Source organism: Hemitrygon akajei, chromosome 17 (genome assembly GCF_048418815.1).
Source record: "Hemitrygon akajei chromosome 17, sHemAka1.3, whole genome shotgun sequence".
In the NCBI taxonomy this organism is placed as follows: domain Eukaryota; kingdom Metazoa; phylum Chordata; class Chondrichthyes; order Myliobatiformes; family Dasyatidae; genus Hemitrygon; species Hemitrygon akajei.
Window position 1 is genome coordinate 19212278 of NC_133140.1, and position 24062 is coordinate 19236339.

Sequence of the window (24062 nt, forward strand, 5' to 3'; positions counted from 1 at the left end):
GGGAAAAATCGTTGTAGACACTACCCACCCTGCAAACTGCCTTAACCAAAAGTTCCCTTCTGGAAAACACAAAGGGTTATTAAAACAAAATTTTACACCATCCTATAAGTTTCTTCTTCCAGGCTAGTTCTAGTTACCTCCCCCTCTCTATCAACTACCCCTGTCACTGCACTGTACTGTAAACACTAAACTACTTCTTATAATGCTGTTTACATTGCAAATACATGCTGGTATTTATGTATTTATACACATTTTATTCCATATTTGTATTTTAATTTCTAACTTTATTTTTATATAATTATATAAAGAATATATAATTGTTGAATGTTGTTTTTTTGTTGGATGTCGCACCCTGACCAATACACCACAGCAAATTCCTAATACATGTAAATATGGCAAATAAACGATCCTTGATTGCTGTGGTCTGGAGTGAACAACTGAGGCAATGTGCAATGGCTCCCTGTAAGGATTAGTTTTGGTTCAGCTGGGTAAGTGATGTGTCACCCTGGCCTGAAGATCTTCCTGTTATAACAAGCTTAATAGTGGTCATTACCCTTTAAGCTTGTAATGATCAGACCTGTGCAAACAGATAATGAGAGGATAAGGCAGCAGGAGGTTTTGCGAAAGACCATGGGATCTAGGTGCTTCTGACCCCAGCAATAGACCCAAACTCACCAGGCTGACCAAGGGGCAGCCCTGACTCCACACAACAGTCCTGAGTGCCACACCCCTCAGTCTAGCAGTTCCAACACTAGCTCTCTGCATGTTGCCCTAGTTTTTCACTCCAGACAGAACTGTACAGTGAGGAGACTGCCCCTCCATTGCCTTGCTAGCACTGGCACTAAGCAGTGGTCCATACCATATTCTTGGTAGAAATGCTCAGCTAGATCCTTTTAAAGAACAAATTGAACAATTCTGTGAGTACTTGCTCTCTGGAATCGAGATACCACTACTGAATCAGGACACTGCAAGGTGGTGTTGAGTTGGATCCCAGTATACTCAGTGTTATTTTAACTGCTGGATAATCTATTTTTTTTTTGCATTGTATTCCATGTGGTTGTACAACTCAGTTTGTCTGTATCTTCATGAGTGCATCTTGCAGTCTCATCATATTCCAGTTAGGTTTCATATCATTAGCATACTTGGAGATATTGTATCTGGTCCATTCAGATTAATTTAAAATTCAGATTACATATTGTTGAGGATTCCCCAGTAATTTCGCCGTGCTTGAGTTCTTCCAGCATTCTTTTTTTTTGCTCTTAATCTAGGCTAGTTTATCATTCTCAATTCCACATTAATGTTGAATGTGGGATCTTACTAAAAACCATCCGTAAATCCAAACACCTCACATCCACTGGTTCTCCCTCTCAGACGCTACTAGAAATATTCTCAAATACTCCACTGGATTAGTCAAATGCTATTCCTTTCATAAATCCATATTATTTTCAGTTTTTATATCACGCTTTTATTTATAGATTCCAGCAGTTTCCCCACTAATGATTTCAACCTAACAAATCAGTAGTTCCCTGTTTTTTTTTCTTACTTTTAAAAAATCTGTGTGTGTGTGTGTGTGCGAGTCAGAGAGAGAGGTGGGGAGGGGAGGGAGGGAGGGGGAGAGAGAGTGAGAGAGAGAGTGCGTGTGGGGGGGAGGGGGAGAGAGAGAGTGTGTGTGGGGGGGGGGAGAGAGGGATTTCAATACTTACCTCCGCAGTAACCATTGCAGAATCTATAGAATTTTGGAAAATAGCAACCAGAGCATCCATAGTTTGCACAGTTATCATTTCCAAAACTCAGGGCTATAGTTAAATCAAATCCCTGTGGTTCGTTACTTTTCAGACTCATCAACTTTTCTAATAATATTGTTTTGCTAATACTAAGTCATTTGAATTCTTCACTTGCACCAGACCCTGGGTATTTCTGGTGATATTTTTCTTTGCGTTTTCTTCATTCAGGACAGGCACAAAGTAGATGCTTAATTCCTCTGTAATTTCTATATTCCCAGTTATATATCCTCACGTGCAATGAATTACATGCACTCTTTCTTACCCCGATTTTCTTACTCTAACGCATTTCTTTTTTCTCAGTCCTGATGAAGGGTTTCGGTTCGAAACGTCGACAACACTCCTTTCCATTGATGCTGCCTGGTCTGCTGAATTCCTCCAGCATTTTACGTGTGTAGCTTGGATTTCTAGTATCTGCAGATTTTCTCTTGTTTGTGATTACACTCACTTCCTTTTTTTTACACACCTACAGAAGCTCTGTTTACGTTTTTCTCCAGCTTGCCCTCATATTCAATTCTGCTTTTCTTTGTCAATGTACTGGGTATCTTTACTGAATTCTGCGACATGGCGTGCACTAGAGCAATGGTGCTTGCGGAGTTTGTTGCTGCGATGTAAATGTTTTTGCCCGGTCACTACGCCGAACCCCTTCGGCCCCTCCAGCTCTGAGGTACAGTACCGGCTATTCACCGCAGAACGACCGCCGAGAGTGGGAGGCGGGAGCAGAGCGAGAAGTGTGACGCGGCGGGGGGAGGGGGGGGGGTCGATGCCAACGTTATTGCGTCATTGCGCCGCACGTTATAAAGGGACGGAGAGGCTGCGGCGGTCACAACAAGATGGCGGCGTGTGGACGTGGGAGTTCGATGTTGGCGGCGGCTGATGGCCGGCTATGGCTGCGGGCCCCGGACTGTGTGTGGGTGGCGGTGATGGCGCTTGTTTTTCTTCACACGTGTCTCTGCATTGCGGACGGACAGGACCGTTTGTTGCAGACGAAACAAGGGGACGGGGCTTCCCAGCCTCGCGGACAGGTTCAACAGCAGCAGCCGCCGCAGGGCCTTCCGTACCAAGCCCAAGGCCGGCAGGTGTTCCAGCCCCCGCGGAAGAACATATGGCGGATTTCGGAGGACCCGGCGTGTCATGAAGATGTGGTCCGTATCTGTCCCAAACACACCTGGCAGAACAATTTCGCCGTGCTCGAGTGCTTACAGGACTTGCGAGAGGTGAGCAGCGGCCACGGGCTATGCTCGCGATTGAGGGTGGTTGCCTTTTCAGGAACACCGCACCTGGAGGTTGGCGGTGTTCACCTGTATATGTTCCTATGTGGGCAGAATGGGGAGCGGCTTGGCTGCCAGACAGGAATATCCAATGCTAACGGGCACTGTTTCTTTGTAGGGAATGAAGTTTCAGGTTGGTCGTTATTCGGCCCGTAGGGGAGAGGGGAGGCGATGCGAAATTCCGTACTGAGGTCTTGACGTAAGAAAGTTTGAGTGGCAATTGTATGTTGTGGAGTTTTGTCAGCAGCTGGTCATTATTTTGAATGAGATGATCTACCCGTATTTATCTTTTAACAATCCTTGCCTTCTCAAGGTTGTAGTTTTGAGTAGCCACGTGTAACTGGGAATCTGGGTGGGGCAGTTTGTCAAATTAAAAATTCATTCCACTTAACCCGTCTGCTGCAAGTATCTATGGCAATGGGCAAAAGCCTGGAGTAAACTTGTTACCGGGTAAGTAACTTGTTTTGAATTAGTTCCACCTGGATACTTTAGATGTGAGATTGACAGCTTTCTTGAGTTCCACAGCACAAACATTATCTAGAAATGTCACCATTTGTTTTGAGGGGCATTTATTTCTACTTTGTTGTATTCTTTGAGAAATACGTAGGATTAGCTTTTCAGAACTAATTGTTTACCATTTCCCAGATATAATTCCTCATCACTCACAGCATTTCCCATTTATTTTCTAAAACATGTTTCAGTATGATAAATGGATGGAGTAGGGGTAACATGAGTTATGATTCCATGGTGGGCAGGGGTATATGATTTCTATGAAAGTTATTTTTTATCCAGCTAGAGCTCCTTTCAGTAGATTGAGAATAGCATTTGGTGTTATAGTTAGAACTACAGATATGTTTGCATTTGGGACCAGTACCAATTATTTCATCTGGAAGTAACTTGCAGAAGATGTGAGACCTTCATCTTTCATTTTGGTCTAATTTTATTACATGTTGTGTATTACATTATTTGAACTGAATGGTAGATGTTTAATATCAGTTTCATTTTCGGAGTTAAAAAGCTAGTGATTGGGGAGAATTTCATATTAATTGATACTTCAATAATATTGCACCCAGATTAATGCCACCATTCATTCAGTTTCAACCACGATGTCAGATATCACTTGCAAGATACTGAAATGATTTTGACTGAATTGTGCATGCAGATCTCTAGCTGGAGTGAAGTTGTTAGAGATGTCAAAACTAGGGTTTGCGTTTGGAAGCAGGACTCGTTCAGAATCTGCATTAATTAGAGGGTGAAGTTAGTTATATTTTTCTAATTGCTGTATGTGCTGTATGCCAACAGATTTCGGTAGTTGTAGCTTGGTTTTTCAATGCATATTCCATCCCAATTCTGAATAAAAAACTGGTGGTATAACTGCAGGAATTAGCTATTCTGTGAGTTGCATCTAAAATATAAATTGTCAACAAAGTCAGAGTTCATCTTGTCCACTTTTGCCTGGGGTATGGTGTTTTATCTTGTTAAGTTCTGGCAGTTTGGAGGTTGAACTCCTTTTTATTTTGCAGATTTGAGCCTTGTAGATTTGTTTACCCTGGGATTGAGATTCACTTAAGTAATATATATATAAAGAGAAAAGATTGGAAACTAGCATTCCATGTCAATCCCATTTCAGATATAACTTGCTTGTGACTGCAGTGCCTAGCATCTTGTGCAGTTTTCTGATAGCTATAAAGCATCCTGACATACATGGATTCCTGAATTCTATATCCCCATGTTACACATCCCAAGTTGGCTTTCCAAGATTCATATTGAAACTGAAGTTAAACTTCTGAGATTGCATGGTGGGATTTTTAACCAATTTTACTCAGGTTGAATATTCTTAGGTAAGGATCTTGATTCTCAAGATCAATATGCCATTGAATCCACGAGAATCTATTGGGCAGACCAGTTATCAGCAGATTGTTAGAAAAGGCACTTTCCAAATATGTCACTCTCTAGCAAGCGAGGTGATACATGTTCAATTGACTCACTGGCACACCTGAAAACTACTTGTGTAAAACAAACTTGTGATTTGGCAAAACTGTTGATTTGTTATTCTAGCATTGCTTGCCCTGCAGTGCAGTCACCTGGCTCGCTAATAGAGTGGGGAGAACTTTGAACAATTTTCCAGTGGTTTCTGACCTACATTTGTGCACTCTCTTCCTTTAACTCTCTGTGACAGTGTAGGTCTGTGTGATAGAGCTGCTGATTCCAGTTGTAGATGCATTTATGTAATGGGTTCCACATAATGTCGATTGCTTGCTTTCATTAAGTAAAGTGAAAACATTTGTTCTTTGCAGATCACTCTTTGTGAAGGAAATGTGGCACTTGTGATTATTTGGGTGATCATCAGTACAAGATCTGAACAGGGTTTATTCTGAAAAACAGGAGAACAGCTTTCTGGCATTACGATCTAAATTTTTAAAAATTCATAGTAAAATATTCCTGTTGTCTAATGTTTCTTCTTGTCTCTTGCTCCTTTGGCTGTCAGCTAAAGGCAGTGACTCTTATATTAGGTACATTTGCATTGGCTTGGAAATATTCACCTTTCCTAGCTCACTGACTAGCATTACACTTTTGACCAACAGAATGCTTCATGGTGCTTGCTGTCTCCTGATTGATACTTCCACATGAAATTCAATGTATTTTTTGCATCCTGTAACCCTGGAGCCTCTGAAATTAATTTTGATGTCTGACCTAGTGGTGTGTACATCCTGGCTTTTATGTAAATACACATTTGGTTTCTGTTTTCATTGTATAGAGCTAGTGAAATATTTTTGATCAAGATGAAAACAAATGTAAAGTGGATCAGATATTCTATAACTAGAAGAGTCAAAATAATTCCAACAGGTATCCAATAAAGGAAGATAGTTTGTCTAGCTTTCCTAAAGAGGGTGTTGTCAGCTCCTAAACAGCTGCTTTGTTAATTTTTGCTGCATTATAAATACAAAACCCACTTTTTCATTTTGGTCTTATGTATTGATTACTTGGCTTTGATCTGTGTCCACATTCAATCTTGCGTCTGTGGCTATTTTTGCATCTATTTGTGCCATCTGGTTTGTCTGAATTTTGTTGTTTAATATTAGAAGTTTAAAAAAAGACCCTGTAATTGGAATCTCCTTTCATGTTGTGCATTGCAGTGTTAGTTTCACTTTCTAAGAGAAAGGGTTTTCTATTTAATTTGGTTAATGGATTTATTTTGTCATTTTCTTTCCTGTTGTTTTCATGGTTATTATTGGCACTTGATGTGGAGTTAATATAGGTAAGGCCACTGTCAGGTTTGAGATTTCCATTTCCCTGACCACTGTTACAGCATTCCCATTGCCAGAGTTGGAGGTTGAAGACTTCGTGAAGACTTGGAATGCAAGACAGAGCTTTGATCTGTCTGTGTAGCCAGTTAACATACAAAATAATTGGGTGCTGCTTAATCAATTAACCATCTCATTGATCTTTTGAATGGGAATTTGGATTAACCATTTTGTAATGCTATTTTATTGTATGCATTAATTAGCTTCATAAATGTGAACTGATGAATTTTCTTTTCAGCATTCTTCCACTGTTCAGATTAATATTTTCCTTATTTCCATCTTTTTTAAAAAACACATTAGTCAGTGAAAGCTAAACCGCATCAGAATGTGCCTGTGCAGCAATCAATGTTTTAAACCACATCTAAATCATTTACCTTGGCTCTAAATGAGATGCTTCCAGAAAGGATTACTGGCCCTTGATCGATCAACAGGCTGTGTATGCTCCTGGGATTTATACTGCTTTGAGCCCAGTGAAATTGACAGAATTAAGGCAGGGGTATCACATTTCCTGGTTGAGTAATAACTTTGTATAGTACTATCAGCTTCTGAATCCATTCTGGATATTGGGAAGCAAGCCATTCCCCAAATTAAACCAGTGATCTAAATTTGAGAAATCTTGGTCAATAATACATTCCTTCTGTTCAGTAAATATTCTTTCTTATAATGTTGTAAAATTAATTTATCAGGGGTATTAGGAATTTAAAGAGTGAAGGTCATACACTGAAATAGCCATTTGTGTAATGCGAGAAAGGACCGGTGAGTTTACAATAGTGAGTTGAATCATTAAACAAGGTTATATCAAGGAAAAATGAAGGATAGCATTAAATGCTCTGTCATGAATGTATTAGAAGTTAAATATTCCAGGGTGCAGACTAAATGTAATTGGAGGGGATAATACAGATTGATATAATTATTTTAATGAATACCAATTTCTTTGAAAATAGTTTAGACAGTAAATTAGGTACATTCACAACAGAATATCTTTAAAATCAAGAAAATAGCTGGAAATTTTGTGAACTAATCTACTTCAAAGAACCAGATTCAATTATTTCATCTGATAGTAAGGGACTTACTGAGGGGAAATGATCAAGGTACGATGAAATTTTGCATTGAGTTTGAAGGAAGCAAACCCAAGTTGGAAATGAGTGTATTGTACCTAAGTAAACTTAATTTCTTAAACACTGGATGAGTAGGTAAAGATCAATAAATATTTGAGGAAATATTTCAAATTTTTATTGGAAATTAAAGTTTCGCCAGTTGGATTGATGCATCCTTGATAATATGAATAAGTAAAGGATGACATATGTTTAACAATGATGCTTTTAATGTTGCCACAAAGAGTTGGGAAATAGAAATTAGTGCAAATTACTACTCCGGACAAGTCAAGAAGGAGAAGATGGAAGAGAATAAGTTAAGTAAAATTATAAAAAAGTTTTTACAAGTATGTAAGTGTCAGAGAAGTAAATATAGGTCTCATTAAGGAAAAGTTATGAGGAATAAAGAAATAGCTGAAAATATTTATGAATTATCTACACAATTAGGTTAAGGAAAATCAGTACTAGTTGAGGGAAGGTTTTGGAGCAATTGAGTGAGGCCATCTGGTTATTCATTGTTCAAGGATACAAAAACAGATGGCTGGAGAGAGGGTCAGTGGAATCTTTAGGAGTGATCTAATAGATTCCTAAGATTTTATAAATGTTCTAATTGATAAGAAGGAATTAAGTTAACTGTTGTATGAAAAAAAAGTGTTAGCCTAATGTTACTTGCTGAAAAGGAAATCTTGTTTGACAGGAAATATGTGGTAAAAGATAGATGAGGAGGAATGAGTGATATGTTTCTGAAGTTTTTGAAGAACACACTGGATGAAAGGGCACAAGCAAAATTGTGGAGGATAAGAAAAGATAGCATTTGGAGTGAACATGTAATTTTTAGGGAATTATTAAAGGAATGCTACAATCTGCTACAAGCTATTTCTAATAAAATATTAAGATTGTGTTTTGTAATCAGATTTGCTATTGCTGCAAAGCTGAGTTGAGAATATGAGCTGTGTAGAAGATGTTCTGTGAAGGAGCATAAACTGAATGCCCAGCAAAATGGATTAGTGTGCAGAAGTTACAATACTGATTTTAGAATAGGAATAGTAAAACAATATTTTAAATGATGCAACGTTGGTCAATTTTGGTATGAATAGTGACTTGAGAAAGCTGATACATGAATGTTGACCTGTTGTTGCAGCAAGCGGTCAAAGCTTGCTACCGAATGCAGTGATTCAGATCAACAGATTTACTGTACACTATCAGGATAGATCTATAGAGTCCCTCAAAAGCAGAGGTGGATGAGTATGCCTCATGATCAGCTCTTGCTGTCCCAGTCCTGCTCACCAGACCTGGAATATCTAGCAGTTAGGTACCTGTATTACTACCAGATGAACTCAAATGCCTTCTATCCCCGCTTTGAAAGGGAGAACACAACTACAACTGTGAAGATCCCTGCTGCACCCGATGACCCTGTGTTCTCTGTCTCAGAGGCCGATGTTAGGCTCTCTTTAAAGAGAGTGAACCCTTGCAAGGTGGAAGGTCCTGATGGAGTACCTGGTAAGGCTCTGAAAACCTGTGCCAACCAACTAACAGGAGTATTCAAGGACATTTTCAACCTCTCACTGCTATGGACAGAAGTTCCCACTTGCTTCAAAAAGACAACATGTATACCAGTGCCTAAGAAGAATAATGTGAGCTGCCTTAATGACTATCGTCGGGTAGCACTCACATTGACAGTGATGAAGTGCTTTGAGAGGTTGGTCATGACTAGACTGAACTCCTGCCTCAGCATGGACCTGGACCAATTTGCCTGTCAACAGGTCAACTGTAGATGCAATCTCACTGGCTCTCCACATGGCTTTAGACCACCTGGACAACACAAACATGTATGTCAGGATGCTGTTCATCGACTATAGCTCAACATTAAATACCAGCATTCCCACAATCCTGAATGAGAAGTTGCAGAACCTGGGCCTCTGTACCTCCCTCTGCAGTTGGATTCTTGACTTCCTAACCGGAAGACCACAATCTGTGTGGATTGGTGATAACGTATTCTCATTAGCGATCAACACTGGCACACCACAGGGGTGTGTGCTTAGCCCACTGCTCTACTCTCTATATACATGTGACTCTGGCTAGACATAGCTCAAATACCATCTGTAAATTTGCTGACAATACAACCACTGTTGGTAGAATCTCAGGTGGTGATGAGAGGGTGTACTGGAGTGAGATGCCTCACGTCTTAATAAACTGGTAAGGAAGGCGGGCTCTGTCGTGGGCAAAGTACTGGAGAGTTTAACATCGGTAGCTGAGCGAAGGGCGCTGAGTAGGCTACGGTCAATTATGGATAACTCTGAACATCCTCTACATAGCACCATCCAGAGACAGAGAAGCAGTTTCAGCGACAGGTTACTATCGATGCAATGCTCCTCAGACAGGATGAAGAGGTCAATACTCCCCAATGCCATTAGGCTTTACAATTCTACCGCCAGGACTTAAGAACTTTTTAAAAGCTATTATTAATGCTTTTTGAGATAGTGATTTAGATGCATATCATATTTTTTACTGAGTTAAGTATTGTATGTAATTAGTTTTGCTACAACAAGTGTATGGGACATTGGAAAAAAAGTTGAATTTCCCCATGGGGATGAATAAAGTATCTATCTATCTATCTAGTGGAGTGGTGCCGCAGCAACAACCTGGCACTCAATGCCAGTAAGATGAAAGAGCTGATTGTGAACTTCAGGAAGGGTAAGACGAAGGAACACAAACCAATCCTCATAGAGGGATCAGAAGTGGAGAGAGTGAGCAGTTTCAAGTTCTTGGGTGTCAAGATCTCTGAGGATCTAACCTGGTCCCAACATATCGACGCAGTTATAAAGAAGGCAAGACAGTGACTATACTTCATTAGGAGTTTGAAGAGATTTGGTATGTCAACAAATACACTCAAAAACTAATGTAGATGTACAGTGGAGAGCATCCTGACAGGCTGCATCACTGTCTGGTATGGGAAGGCTACTGCACAGGACCAAAAGAAGCTGCAGAGGGTTGTAAATCTAGTAAGCCCCATCTTGGGTACTAGCTTACAAAGTACACAAGATATCTTTAGGGAGCAGTGTCTCAGAAAGACATTGAACATTATTAAGGACCTCCAGCACCCAGGGCATGCCCTTTTCTCACTGTTACCATCAGGTAGGAAGTACAGAAACCGAACATTCAGCGACTCAGGAACAGCTTCTTCCCCTCTGCCATTGGATTCCTAAATGGACATTGAACCCAGGAACACTACCTTTTTAAACTATAATTTCTGTGTTTTGCACGTTTTTAAAATCTATTCAATATGCACATACTGTAATTGATTGATTTATTATTTTTCTTCTATATTGTGCATCGCATTGAACTGCTGCTGCTAAGTTAACAAATTTCACATCACATGCTGGTGATAATAAACTTGTTTCTGATTCTAAAGCCATTTATGGTATTTTGTTGCTTAGGGTGTCAGAAGTTAAGAATAAGGAAGTTGTTACATTTGTGATTGCCTTTGATGAGAAAGCACCAGAGTCTGTGAATTTTGTCTTCACTTCAGGAATAATTTGCTTTCGATGGAAAGGAAGTGCAGTGTACATATATAAATATATAAAGAATCTGAAAGTGATCAGTGACAGATGCTGAGTGATTCTTTGCATTTAACAAAATGTTTAAGAGTAGGGGGTTTGTTCTCAATAAGTGTCTGTCATTTAGGACGGCAATGAGAAATTTCTTTCACATAGCCTTCCAAATCTAGGAATTTTCCTCTTCAGAGTTGTTATTGTGCAGTACAGGTTGTGTATATTCAGCTCTCGGGCTAATAGATTTTTTGATGCTAAGTGAATTGGAGAATATCATCATTTAGCATTCAAATTTATTTGAAGCACAAATCATCCATGATCTCAATTATCTTTGGAGCAGTTTGCTGGAATCATATGCCCCAAACCTAAATGTCTACATAAACTTCAAAGCTTACTATCATTTGGGTAGCAGTTTAACAGTTCCAGAGAGTTGGGGTTTGTGTCTGTTCTCTGTCACGTTGTATGATGTTTTTGTGCATGCATAGCTGTCCTTACATTTCAGTTCAGAGCTTTGTGACATCTGCATACAACGTGGGAAAAAAAGATCTTGCCATGTGTTCTTCCTCCCATCAAATTGGCTTATTATTGTGATTTTAGTGATAGATAAAGTGTAACAAAAACAAAGGAGATGGAGAAAGAATATAAACTGGAGAAATGCATATCTGAAGGAAACACTGAGCAGGACAGGCTAGGGTTATTGAGTTGGAGACTGGGAGGTATTATACCTTCCCAACTGGCCTGTTCTGTTGCAAAAGTTATTTAGCTGAAGCTGTTGAATTCAGTTATAATTCTGAAGTCTGTAAAGAGCCTAATGTACATACCTTGAGATGTTTAATTTTTTTTTCAGATTGGTTTACTAATGATATTAACTTCCAAAAGCTCTGTTACAGGTTTACCTTAGGCATGTTTACTTCCACCACTTTACAACATTTGTATGAATCACTGAGCAACTGCTTTGAATTGTTTTGCATTGCTGGGTGATCCTCTGACAGATATATATTTCAGAACGTTCTGAGAAAGAATCACAAACCATTCCTGTTGTTTGCATACTAGCTCATAGCTGTCTTTTACTACATGAGTGTTGGGTGTGTCATCTTGACCATTGTAGATCGGTAAGCAATCTGAAGACAATGGTTCTTTCATTTGGTCATGAAAATGCCAGTGTCCATACACAAACTAGCAAAAATCTGCAGATGCTGGAAATACAAGCAACACACAAAATGCTGGAGGAACTCAGGAGCCCAGGTAGCATCTATGGAAAAGAGTGCAGCTGATATTTTGGGCCAAGACCCCTCAGCAGGACAGTCCATATCTGGTTTAGAGGTTTGGCCTCATTGAATGATCTGACCAAGGAACAAAGATATACCCCAAACACCAGGACTTTTAATAGTTACCTTAATTATTGCTTACAGTTGTGCAAGTTTGTTACTGATTTGCATAACTATCAATTTTGTGACTTCAACCCTGATGAATTTTGATACAGGACAGGGTTTCCAAACAGACATCCTGTGATAAATTCAGTGCTGAAGATCCCTTATTGATGTCTTTAATATTATGGTTAACACTAAATTTTCTCGGCATAAAATCTGGGAGATTTGGATAGCAGTGGAAAATTCTAAAACTCTCCAGAGGTAGTACAGAAGAGACCCTGGTATACAGTGCCTTGAAAAAGTATTCAGCCCCCAGCCCATTAGGATTTTGATCAATTTAACTGAGAATTTCTATTTGCAAATCACAGTAGAGCCCCAAAATGGAAAATTGTAAAGCATGAAAAACTGGAATTCAAATAAACGTCAGCAGTTCAAAAGTATTGACCCTCCCTTTGCTCAGTACTTAGTTGAACCACCTCTTTCAGCTATTGCAACTAGTAGTCTTTTTGGATCAGACTATTAGCTTTGCTAACGTAATGGAGCAGGATTTGTCCATTCCGTTTGCTGAATTGCTCAAGCTTAGTTTAGTTGCGGAGTGCTGGTAGATGGCAGTCATGAGGTCTTGTCAGAGACGTTTGCTCGGGTTAAGATTAGGACTCTGGGCCACTCAAGGACATGAATTTTCTTCATTTGAAGTCACCCCATGGTTGCTCTGGCAGTGTGCTTTGGGCCATTGTCCTGCTGAAAGATGAATTTCCACCCTCAGTTTAAGTTTCCTGGCAGAGGCTAGCAGGTTTTTATCCAGGATCTTTGTTTAGCAGCATTCATCTTCCCATCCACCCTGACTAGATTTCCAGTCGCTACTGATGAAAAGCAACCCCACAGCATGAAGCTACCTCTTCCTGACTTTACAGTAGGGGTGGTGTTACCTGGCTGATGCACAGTGCTAGGTTTACACCACATGTACTGCTTAGTTTTGGGGCCAGAATGTTCCACTTTAGTGTCATCCAAGCACAAGAACTTCTTCCACGTCTTTACAGTATTTTCTAAGTGATGCTTTGCAAAGTCTTTATGGGCAAGGATATGCTTTTTTAAGCCGAGGTTTCTTCCTTGCTACTTTTCCATAAAATACCTTTTTTATGCAAGGCCTTAGATTTATGGATCCATGACCTTCATCTCCAGTTGCAGCCACTGACTTCTGCTCCACTCAGTATGACTGCTGGCATCGCAGTAGCCTATCTTACAAATGCCATTCTTCTCTGGTGACGTAAGTTTAGAGAGGCAGCCTGACCTTGGCAGCCTGGCTGCAGATTCATATTTTTTACGATGGACTGCACTGAGCTCCAAGGTATGTTCAGTGTCTTTGAGAGGGTCTTGTACCCTTCCCCAGATTTGTGCTTCTCTATTACCATTTCCCTGACATGTCTTAAATGCATTTTTATTTGCATTTAGTTTGGTCTGTTGAAAGTCTACCACACTGTTGGACCTTACAGAGAGAGGGAGTATTTGTTCTTATGAATTCATTGAAAACAGGTGATCCCAATTTTTTACATCAACAAATTGGGTGAGTTGTTAAGGTAATAGTATTGAAACTGATGAAATTTAGCATAATAGTTACAAAGAAGATGAATACTTTTCAGTCTCACAATTTTGTTTTAATTTTTCCTACATTGTTGACAGGCTTCAGAAGTTTGCTTTTGATTTGACATGATGCACAAAGGTTTGTAGATTAGCTTAAAAATCATACTTCAATATATTTAAAATTTAGAAAAGGAGACATTAAAATGAGAAAATAGTTGTGGGGGTTTTTTCAGGACAATTATTTTTAGCTGGATGCTTAAATATTAAGGGGTCATTACAGTGGTGCATTCTGCTACTCTTGTTATCATTATTTAGCCTAACCATGTAAGTGTGAAAATAATTGCTATTCTACACCTACATCAGCCATAAAATATAAAGGGGTCTGAACCTGACTGAGTAGAGAAGAGAATTGGATCTAGTATCCCCTATTTTTCTGAGCTGCTTTTGCATGCTGGCCATTATGGAAACCCAGCTTTCTGAAACAGTGTTTTACAGTCCTATGTGAATTGAAGATGTGCACCAAAGGAGCTTTGCATGCAGGCGCCATCTTGACTGAGTTTGTTTCCTTAGGTGGGAAAGTCTAAGACCAGAGGATATAGCCTTAGAACAGAGGGGCATCCTTTTAGAATGGAGATGAGGAATTTATTTAGCTAGAGAGTGGTGAATTTTTGAATTCTTTGCCACAGGCAGCTGTGGATGCCAAGTCTTTATGTATATTCATGCCAGAGGTTGATAGATTCTTGATTGATGGGATATGAAGGGATACTGGGAGAAGGCAAGAGATTGGGGCTGAGAGGGAAATTGGATCAGCCATGATGAAATGGTGGAGCTGACTCGATGGGCCAAAAGGCCTAATTCTGCTCCTATGTCTTATGGTCCCTGACTGAAATGGTGTCTCTTTATTCCACCAAACATTTGGCTTTTACTTTTGTTCCATTGCATTGTGTGGACTGTAGCAAGTTATTGGTACTATTTAGATGTTAAACTTGCGTGAATACTTGCAGACTTTGATATAGCTTCTGTTGGACGATCGATTTTGTAATACATTTATTTACTCTCTGGTATTAGGCATCTTAGAGTGAGGTAGATGTTAATGATTTCACCTTTCATGCTGTTTTATCCTGATTTTTAAAAAAAGCCTGACTTCTGGAGATTTCATTATGATTACTGTAGAGTTCTGTTCTGTGTCTGAGATAAGAACCACAAGGGTAGTGATGCATAAACATGATTTGGCATAAATTAGGGAGCTGTGTAGCAGAGCTTTTGGATGTCTTCATTTGTGAGATTAAGGCTGGTTAGTTAGCAGTCAGTTTAAAGTTAGTAACAGGTGAGCCACGGTAGTACAGGTTTCCCCCGCAATCCGAAGGTAGAACGTTCCTGTGAAACAGTTTGTAATCCGAAATATCATAAAGCGAAGAAGCAATTACCATTAATTAATATGGTAAAAATTTTTGAGCGTTCCCAGACCCAAAAAAATAACCTACTAAATCAAAGCAAATAACACATGAAACCTAAAATAACACAAACATATAATAAAAGCAGGAATGATATGAAAAATTTGCACCCTATATAAAGTAGAAATATTGTAGGTACGGTGTAGTTTCACTTATCAAACTCGGAAAGGCAGCGAACCAAAATCGATTTGGCGGGAAAAAATCTGCACGTACACACATGCGCAAACAACTGCCTGCACAAGGCTTCACGGTCATTGTAGTCTTTCTTGGGGCAAACACACGTATAAAGCGGGAGTCTTTTTTTTTGTAAAAGTGAAAATCCTCTTCGGTTAGAGAAAACAGGTACTAATGTAAGTCTTTCATAACAACGAGTTGTTGTAAAGTGAACGTTTGAAAAGTGGGGGCCACCTGTATTGAAGTTGTCGAGATGGAGAGATAACACCTGACAGTGCATATATTCAAAGTTCATCTGTTGACTAGGTATGACCATAAGACTGTAAATGGTCTCTTGGATAGTAGTCAGAGGGGATTACAGTTTATAACTGGAGGGCAGAGTTTAAAGTGGTAACTGAGTGTTTGGTTATTTTCTTCCCAGGATTTCATTGGAGGAAATTTCTTTTCTAGTGTGAGATATAAGACTGTGGTCTTAGAATTTGGACAAAGTAGAAGAGGTAAGAGAAGTGGTGAGATAGAGTTAGATATCAGTAAGTAAGGTAATTTGATATATAATTCTTGAGCCCTCTTTTGTCAACATAATCAAAGACAGCAGATGCTTGTACCCACAACTAGTAGGTTTTCCCTCCATGTCCCATGCTGCAGCAGTCCTCCTCCATTATTAAGCTTGAATCCTGTCCAGGATCTGGCCAGCCTTGTCCTAAGTACAGATAAATAAAAACAAATCTGTCAAAATTTGAGTTGTTTGCAGTGTATTTCCATTGATTTACAAGATTGTTAATAAAAATATTGTTATTTTAATTTGTTACTGCATTAACAAATTTGTGTTGTAGCCAAATCCTGAGGAAAATTTTCTTGCAGACTTCAAACTTCATAAAAATAACTCCAGGTGTTGGATTTTTTTATTCTGTCATTGCTAGTTGAAATTGTCAGTATCAAACCACTTGAGACTCAGCCTTGAGTTAAAGAATGGGTTTGTTAGTGCAGAATTAGTGTGCATGTGTTTGGATTTTATACTTACAAATTTGAAAGTTATTGTAGCTCTGTTAACAAGTTAACACATTTGCAAATTAATACATCAATTTTTCCATGTGTTGTGCTTGTCAGTGGAAAGAAATTTCATCAATTTTTTTATTTCTCAAAGAAGATGGTATTCTCCAGTATTTGCTTTGTGCCACGTCCAGCTGCAGGTGTTCTCCTCTCTTCCCTCCAAGCACTCCTCCCAAACAAAACTTCAATGAAATCATTTAGTTCACTACCTAACAGTGTCATTGCTGGTGATGAGTAGTGACCTTGACTGCCATGTCATCTTATGGGCAGCAGGTGGGAGGAACATTAAGGGGAGAAAGAGAACCCACCCTGTGCTAATCTCATCAAAGCTATGCCAATAGATCTTTGAATCTCTGAATTGATGAATGTCTTGTAGCTAAGCATGAGGCTCTCCAGTTAGGGCTTAGGAAGTCATAGAATCAGAATCAGGTTTATTATTACTGGCATGTGTTGTGAAATTTGTTAACTTAGCAGCAGCATTTCAATGCAATGCATGATACAGGTTTCCCCTGCAATCCGAAGGTAGAATGTTCCTTTGAAACAGTTTGTAATCCAAAATGTTGTAAAGTGAAGAAGCAATTACCATTAATTTATATGGGAAAAATTTTTGAGCGTTCCCAGACCCCAAAAAAACCTACCAAATTAAAGCAAATAACACATAAAACCTAAAATAACACTAACATATAGTAAAAGCAGGAATGATATGATAAATTTACACCCTATATAAAGTAGAAATATTGTAGGTACGGTGTAGTTTCACTTATCAAACTCAGGAAGGCAGTGAGCTAAAATCGATTTGGAGGAAAAAAATAGGCACGTACACACATACGTACGCACATGCGCGCGCACGTACGCATATATGCACGTACACGCATGCGCAAACAACTGCCCGCAAAAGGCTTCACGGTCATTGTAGTCTTTCTCGGGGTAAACACATGTATAAAGCGGGAGTCTTTTTTTCGTAAAAGCGAAAATCCTCTTTGGTTAGTGAAAACAGGTACTAATGTCTTTTGTAACAGCGAGTTGTCGTAAAGTGAACGTTCGAAAAGCGGGGGCCACCTGTAATATAGAAATGAAAAAACAATTACAGTAAATATATATTGAATAGAATTAAAGGTAATGCAAAAACAGTGTGTATTTATACACAAATAAATATGTGTATATGGGACCTTAAATTACATCTGGAGTATTGTATAGAATTGAGACTGTAACTAAGATTTACCAAGTTGATAACTGGTACAGAGGCATATTTACAGAGGAGTCAAGTAATTGAGTCCTCTTCTGTAGAGTGTAAAAGAAAAATAAAAAGTGCTTGATTAAAATGTACCTACTTTTTAAAGGGTTTGATGGATAAAGTGAGGATCTTTGCCCTGTCTAAGGAGTTGAGAATGATGGAGACACCATATCAAAATGAGTGGATAGGTTAGGAATGAAGAGATATTTCTTCACTCATAAGGTAGTGAACCTTGGGATTTCTTTAACTTGAGATTTTTGTAGAGGCTCAGTCATTGCTTGCTTTCAAAACAGATTAATTGCATGTGTTAGAGGCATTTTAGGGATAGGGCAGCAAATGGTGTTTGAGGTAGAAGATCAGTCGTGATCTGCAGTGGGGACGCAGTGGAATCTATTCATTATTTTTGGGATATAATGGTCACTGGTATGGCCAGCATTCATTATCCATTCTTAATTTCCTTTGAGAATGTGACACAGCTGCCTTAAACCGTTATGCAATTGTTTGCATAAGTGCTGTGGTGCTTGTTGGGTAGTGTGCTAGGATTGGATAGTAATAACAAAATAACTAAGAGATTTCTAAGTCAAAATCGTGTGTGATCTGGTGGAGGCTCTGGAGGTGTTAGTATTACCATATGCCCATTTACCCTTTTGGAAGATGCATTTGGAATTTTCAGAGAGAAGAGAAATGAAAAGTTAGTGTTGGATGGAGTTCCAGTATTTTGACCTAGATAGTTTCAAGCTTCAAGCTACACTCATCCAGGCAGGTGAAGTGTATTTCATCAACTTACCCTTAATGGTTGAAAACAACTGCCCAGAAAGAATTTCAAATGGACCAGCACAACCACGGTGGTTAAAGAGTAAATCAGAGCTTGTACGTGCTCTGGCTAGAACTATTCCTGACACCCACAAAGTATTGATGGTGGGTATTGTCTTTGAGTACCATGGTGGTGGGATAGATTCTTATTGGAGAAAATTACTAACTGGCACTCTGTGGTGCTACAGTTACTTGTCAGTTAATCAGTCCATGTCTGTCTGTCTTGTCTAGTTTTTGCTGCATGTAAGTGTGAACTGTTCCATTTTCCAACAAATTGCATGTTTTGCAGTCATCAGTAAACATGTCCTTGTTGATTGATGAAAAGTTGCAGAAGGTGGATGGGCCTGAGAAACTCTTGCAGTGATGGACTGGGACATTCTACTTCAACACTTGCAACATCCTTTCTTTGTTTAAGATATGGTCTCAGTCATTGTAGTTCTTTCTCCTTGTTTTCACTGGCGATTTGTATCAAAGCTTATTGATACTATATTTCTGCCAATAGCTGCATTCTTACATTTGAAAGTGTAGTCATACAAATTAGATGCATTAGCATCCTTTTGCTCTATGGCGATGGAATAAACCCATGGGCAAGATACTTACCGTAATAAAATATTGCTGACATTTTTTTGCTGCAGTAGATATAGGTAATCTTATTTAAAAAGGATAATTTAAAAACGTATATTTAAATGTGTGTATGCGTTTGTATGTGTATGTATATGGATGTGTATGTGTGTGTATATGTCTAGAAATGTGTATGCATGTCTGTGTATGCATATGTGTGAGTGTGTTTGCAAATGGTAACAAAATACAATTGTGAGTAGGCTTGAGAAAATGAGTAAGCATTGAAGGTTAATAATAAGTACAATCTCACATGAAAAAGCATCAGTGTTAAATATCCATGTAAAAATAGATATAGCTTTTCAGATAGCATTTTTAAAAAATCTAATTTTTATGTAATGTTTTAAAGATATGCTATTATATATGGAAATTAAATGTGGCAATAAAGAGTGTGTACTCATCAAGAAAAGAGAATTGAACTTTCATAATACGACAAGTGTTACGTACCCCATAATGGGTTAAAAGAACCAGCAGAAATGGAACATACCTGGAGTCTGGTTCTGCTGTTAACAAACACTATTTTATTAGTAACTACGTAATATAGTAATATAAAACCAGATAAATCAAACAGGTTAGCAGAGTTTATGCATATGTAAGTGTGTAAATATAAAACCCAACCTTCTTCAAGCTTAGGTGGTAAGGGATAGTCTTATGATGGTATATAAACAAAGTCAGTTCAGTTCGTGATATTGAGTTGAGTAGAATTGAGGAGAGAGAGAGAGAGGTGATTTGTTATCCAAGTAAGCCGATGTTCCCGTTGTCTTCCGAAAACCTTTTGAGGTCACCAACTGTGACTACACTAAGGGCACTGTCTTCACATGGTAAAGCTGTCAACCCAGGCAAGGGTTAAACACACCAATAGCTTTCCACAGGTTACCACTTTTCCACACTGCAAGAGCCACTGGTTGATTCTTCTGATCGATCCTCAAAACCCACTCTTTTGTGGGTACTCAAAGGTCATCCAGTGTCTTTTTCTTCTGTTTTGTGTGTCTACCAGAAAGCCAGTTGACCTTGTGTATATATATCCAAACATGCTGAACAATAGCTGTTCATTATATAGCCCTACCCTTCCATCACCATAGTGACTCACGAGTTGCTTGGTGCCTCTCTGAATCAGCAGCACACTCCCTCTTTCTTTTTAAAGGCACAGTCCGTAATGAATAAACCTTAGGATTTTGTCACACAAGTATTAGGGATTTAATGGAAGTTGTAGTGGTGGAAAGTGATGCAGTTGTAGACTTCATGAATTTTCTCCTCTCTGCTGTTTAGCTATTTTTGGCAGATGACCCATTGCAGTAACTGCGGCCTTCATGTCATGTTTTATAAGTTTTATACACTGATTGTAATGCAGTACTCGTGGGTCAGTAGAAGGGAAACAAAACCAACCTCCTGCTGCATACTCACTGATTGGCTTTGGTGGAGACAGCTCTGACCAATCTTGCTTGTAATTTGGGGGTGGATGTGGAGTGGGCTGAGCAGGCTACTTTACAAGGTGTGAATGGTGATGTGTGTGTGGTCAAGCAGGAGCAGAGATAATGACTGACATGCTGCACTCCCTCCCTCCCTCCCTCCCTCCCTTCCCCCCTGCACGCGCACGACTGTTTTGGTACTCATTTGCATCATCTATCATATCTTCTCATTCATTTCATTCAGGGTTCCAATTAAATTATATATATTTTTGTTTATATATTTTAGTAAAATTTAATTAAAACAGTAAACTTATAATGACCCATTCAGAAACTCCCATGGCCCCAGTTTCTTGTCCTTTTTCTGAATTGTGGATCCTACAAAATTGGCATGTGCCCTTTGGGGGGGAGTGAGGGGGGGAAGGGCATGTGGTCTATGTTGATAACGACTACTCTTTCTCTCTCCTATGACGTGAAATTAAAAAAAGATAGACCGAAGAATGATTTCTGTGATGGTCAGGATGTAAGGTGGGACCTAAACTAGACCTTCTACTTAGTATGGCTTTGCAAACTTAATCCTTAATTTAGCTTGTGTAGAATCATGCCAACATTGAAAACGGAAATGTACCTGGAACCACCACCTGCTAAACAGCTGACCTTCCAAATATTAACACTCCTCCAAATCTCACACCATCTTGACCTAGAATTTTCTCAACATTTTTTCATTGACATTAGGGCACAACTCAAAACCAATAAAGTTGTGCTAATCATTTATTTATAAAGGTTTAACATCCTACACATGATAATATTATTGAATATTTTATTTTTGGAATTTGCATGCTAGGAAAGTTGTCTAGGCCTTAAAAATATGAAGGAAGAGGTGTTTGAAATGAATTAAGTGAAATGACTGCACACGTTTTATAAAAGTTCAGTATAATTTCTCTGCTTTTGTAATATCTATACTTATAAAGCCAAGGATATGGCTTAAGAACATACTTAACCACAATCTTCTTTTAAAAATTTGTATAGGCATGCCCTCAGATCATTGCCCCAGCCTCCCCTTTGAATTTTTTCCCACATTAATTTGTGTTGCTTTGCTTCAATCTTTCTCCCATATTGGGTCATTTCAATTACTTGATGTACGTAGTCTATTTCATCAATCTGCCTGTCCCAGTTTGCTTTTTTTTTTTGCTGTCGTCTATATTTGAATTTTGTGTCATCTAATACTTAAAGGCTTGTCTTATTTATCCAAGTGCAGATCATTAGTATGTATTAAAAATAGTGCTGGTCTGAAAAACAGACATTTAGTAGGACACAAGCAACCACATCAGTTACACTCTTCCTCAAATAGGAAATCAGTTCACATCTGAAGGCTTAACATTTCCCTATATTAGGACATTAGTAATTATAGATTTTGAAATCTAGTTAGGAAATGATAAATTGGAACCCGCAGAGCTTTAGACTTTTACACTGAAACTTTGTGTGCAATACAGTCTTGATGGGAAGAATGCACTATTTTAATGACATGTCCTTGCATGAATTGTCAGCAAACCATTTTAACTTGATCGAAAATGTATAAAATAGAAGATTTTTCTTCTATTTGCTCATTAATGTGTGAACATTGAAAAGGAAGCAGTCTGATGTTGTGGGTGTTAGGCTCGGTGCTGCCTTTCCAAATGTCAAGCAGAAATGTAATGATGTCTAACCTGCTGATTGGGAAGCAAAATTCTTAATTGCCAATACTATCTGTTTCTCTCAGTTCAATTGATATTGGTTTGTGGGATGTTAAGGTGAATTAATTCAGTAGTACAAATGAACCACTGAGGAAATATGCAATACTGCTTTTCTCCACAGTTTCAATGTAAATGATGAGATAAGCTTGAACAATTTAGAATAAAGGATGGACCATAATGTTATGCTTTAATACATATATGTCAAACTCAAGGCCCGCGGGCCAAATCCGGCCCGCGGTGGAATTATTTTTAGCCCGCGAGATAATATCTAATTACTATTAAAGCTGGCCCCAGTAATCGAAGCGCCTGTGGCGTATGATATGGCTAATGCTGAGTTTATTCAGGTACCAGGTTTTCAGGGTTTTTAGTGTTTATTCGGCAGTCTTCTTCATAAGAAACGGAATTTGTAAAGTGAAACACTTTGTAGTTATAGCAGAGACTGAGACACATGAGAGCAGGCTGAAAAAACGGAGGCAACGAAAGCTGCGTTTGCACGCGTCCGACTGATCCGGCCCGCATGAAGCTGCATTTTGCTCAATCTGGCCCGTGACCTAAAATGAGTTTGACACCCCTGCTTTAATAGGTGGCTTAGGTGGTTAGAGTCAAATGAGTTCAGCTAAGTTTCAGAAATTCCATTTGCCAAATGAACTTGAAACCTTCCTTGTCAAAATCTCTTTATTTGAGGATAGTAATGTTATTTGCTGATTTAAGGTTGTATTTTGATGAAAAAGTGGTAAGTAAGTGAGATAGTTCAAAATATCCAGAAGTCCTCACTAAATCCAGTATGTCATTCTTTGAGAATGTAACTATGAAAATGGACAAAGGAAAGCCAGTGGATGTAGTGTACCTGAACTTTCAGAAAGCCTTTGATAAGGTCCCACATAGGAGATTAGTGGGCAAAATTAGAGCACATGATATTGGGGGTAAGGTACTAACATGGATAGAAAATTGGTTGGCAGACAGGAAACAAAGAGCGGGTCCTTTTCAGAATGGCAGGCAGTGACTAGTGGGGTACCGCAAGGTTCGGTGCTGGGACCGCAGCTATTTACAATATACATTAATGATTTAGATGAAGGGATTAAAAGTAACATCAGCAAATTTGCAGATGACACAAAGCTGGGTGGCAGTGTGAAATATGAAGAGGATGTTAGGAGGATGCGGGGTGACTTGGACAGGTTGGGTGAGTGGGCAGATGCATGGTAGATGCAGTTTATTGTGGATAAATGTGAGGTTATCCACTTTGGTGGCAAGAACAGGAAGGCAGGTTACTATCTGAATGGTGTCAAGTTAGGAAAAGGGGAAGTACAATGAGATCTAGGTGTCCTTGTTCATCAGTCACTGAAAGTAAGCATTCAGGTACAGCAGGTAGTGAAGAAAGCTAATGGCATGTTTGCCTTCATCACAAGGGGAGTTGAGTATAGGAGCAAAGAGGTCCTTCTGCAGTTGTACAGGGCCTGGTGAGACCATACCTGGAGTATTGTGTTCAGTTTTGGTCTTCAAATTTGAGGAAGGACATTCTTGCTATTGAGGGAGTGCAGCGTAGGTTCACGAGGTTAATGCCCGGGATGGCAGGACTGTCATATATTGAAAGATTGGAGTGACTGGGCTTGTATACACTGGAATTTTG

General features: G+C 39.0%; 1 protein-coding gene across 2 annotated transcripts in view; it reads left to right on the plus strand.

Moving 5' to 3' along the window:
- The first annotated feature begins 2594 nt into the window (after window positions 1–2594).
- Window positions 2595–24062, plus strand: part of glg1a (golgi glycoprotein 1a) — a 156438-nt gene continuing 134970 nt past the window's right edge. For both annotated transcript variants that reach the window (XM_073069741.1, XM_073069742.1), the window contains exon 1: window positions 2595–2998. In XM_073069741.1, coding sequence (XP_072925842.1) covers window positions 2615–2998 — 384 coding nt within the window. In that variant the 5' untranslated portion in view covers window positions 2595–2614. The remainder of the gene's footprint in view (window positions 2999–24062) is intronic.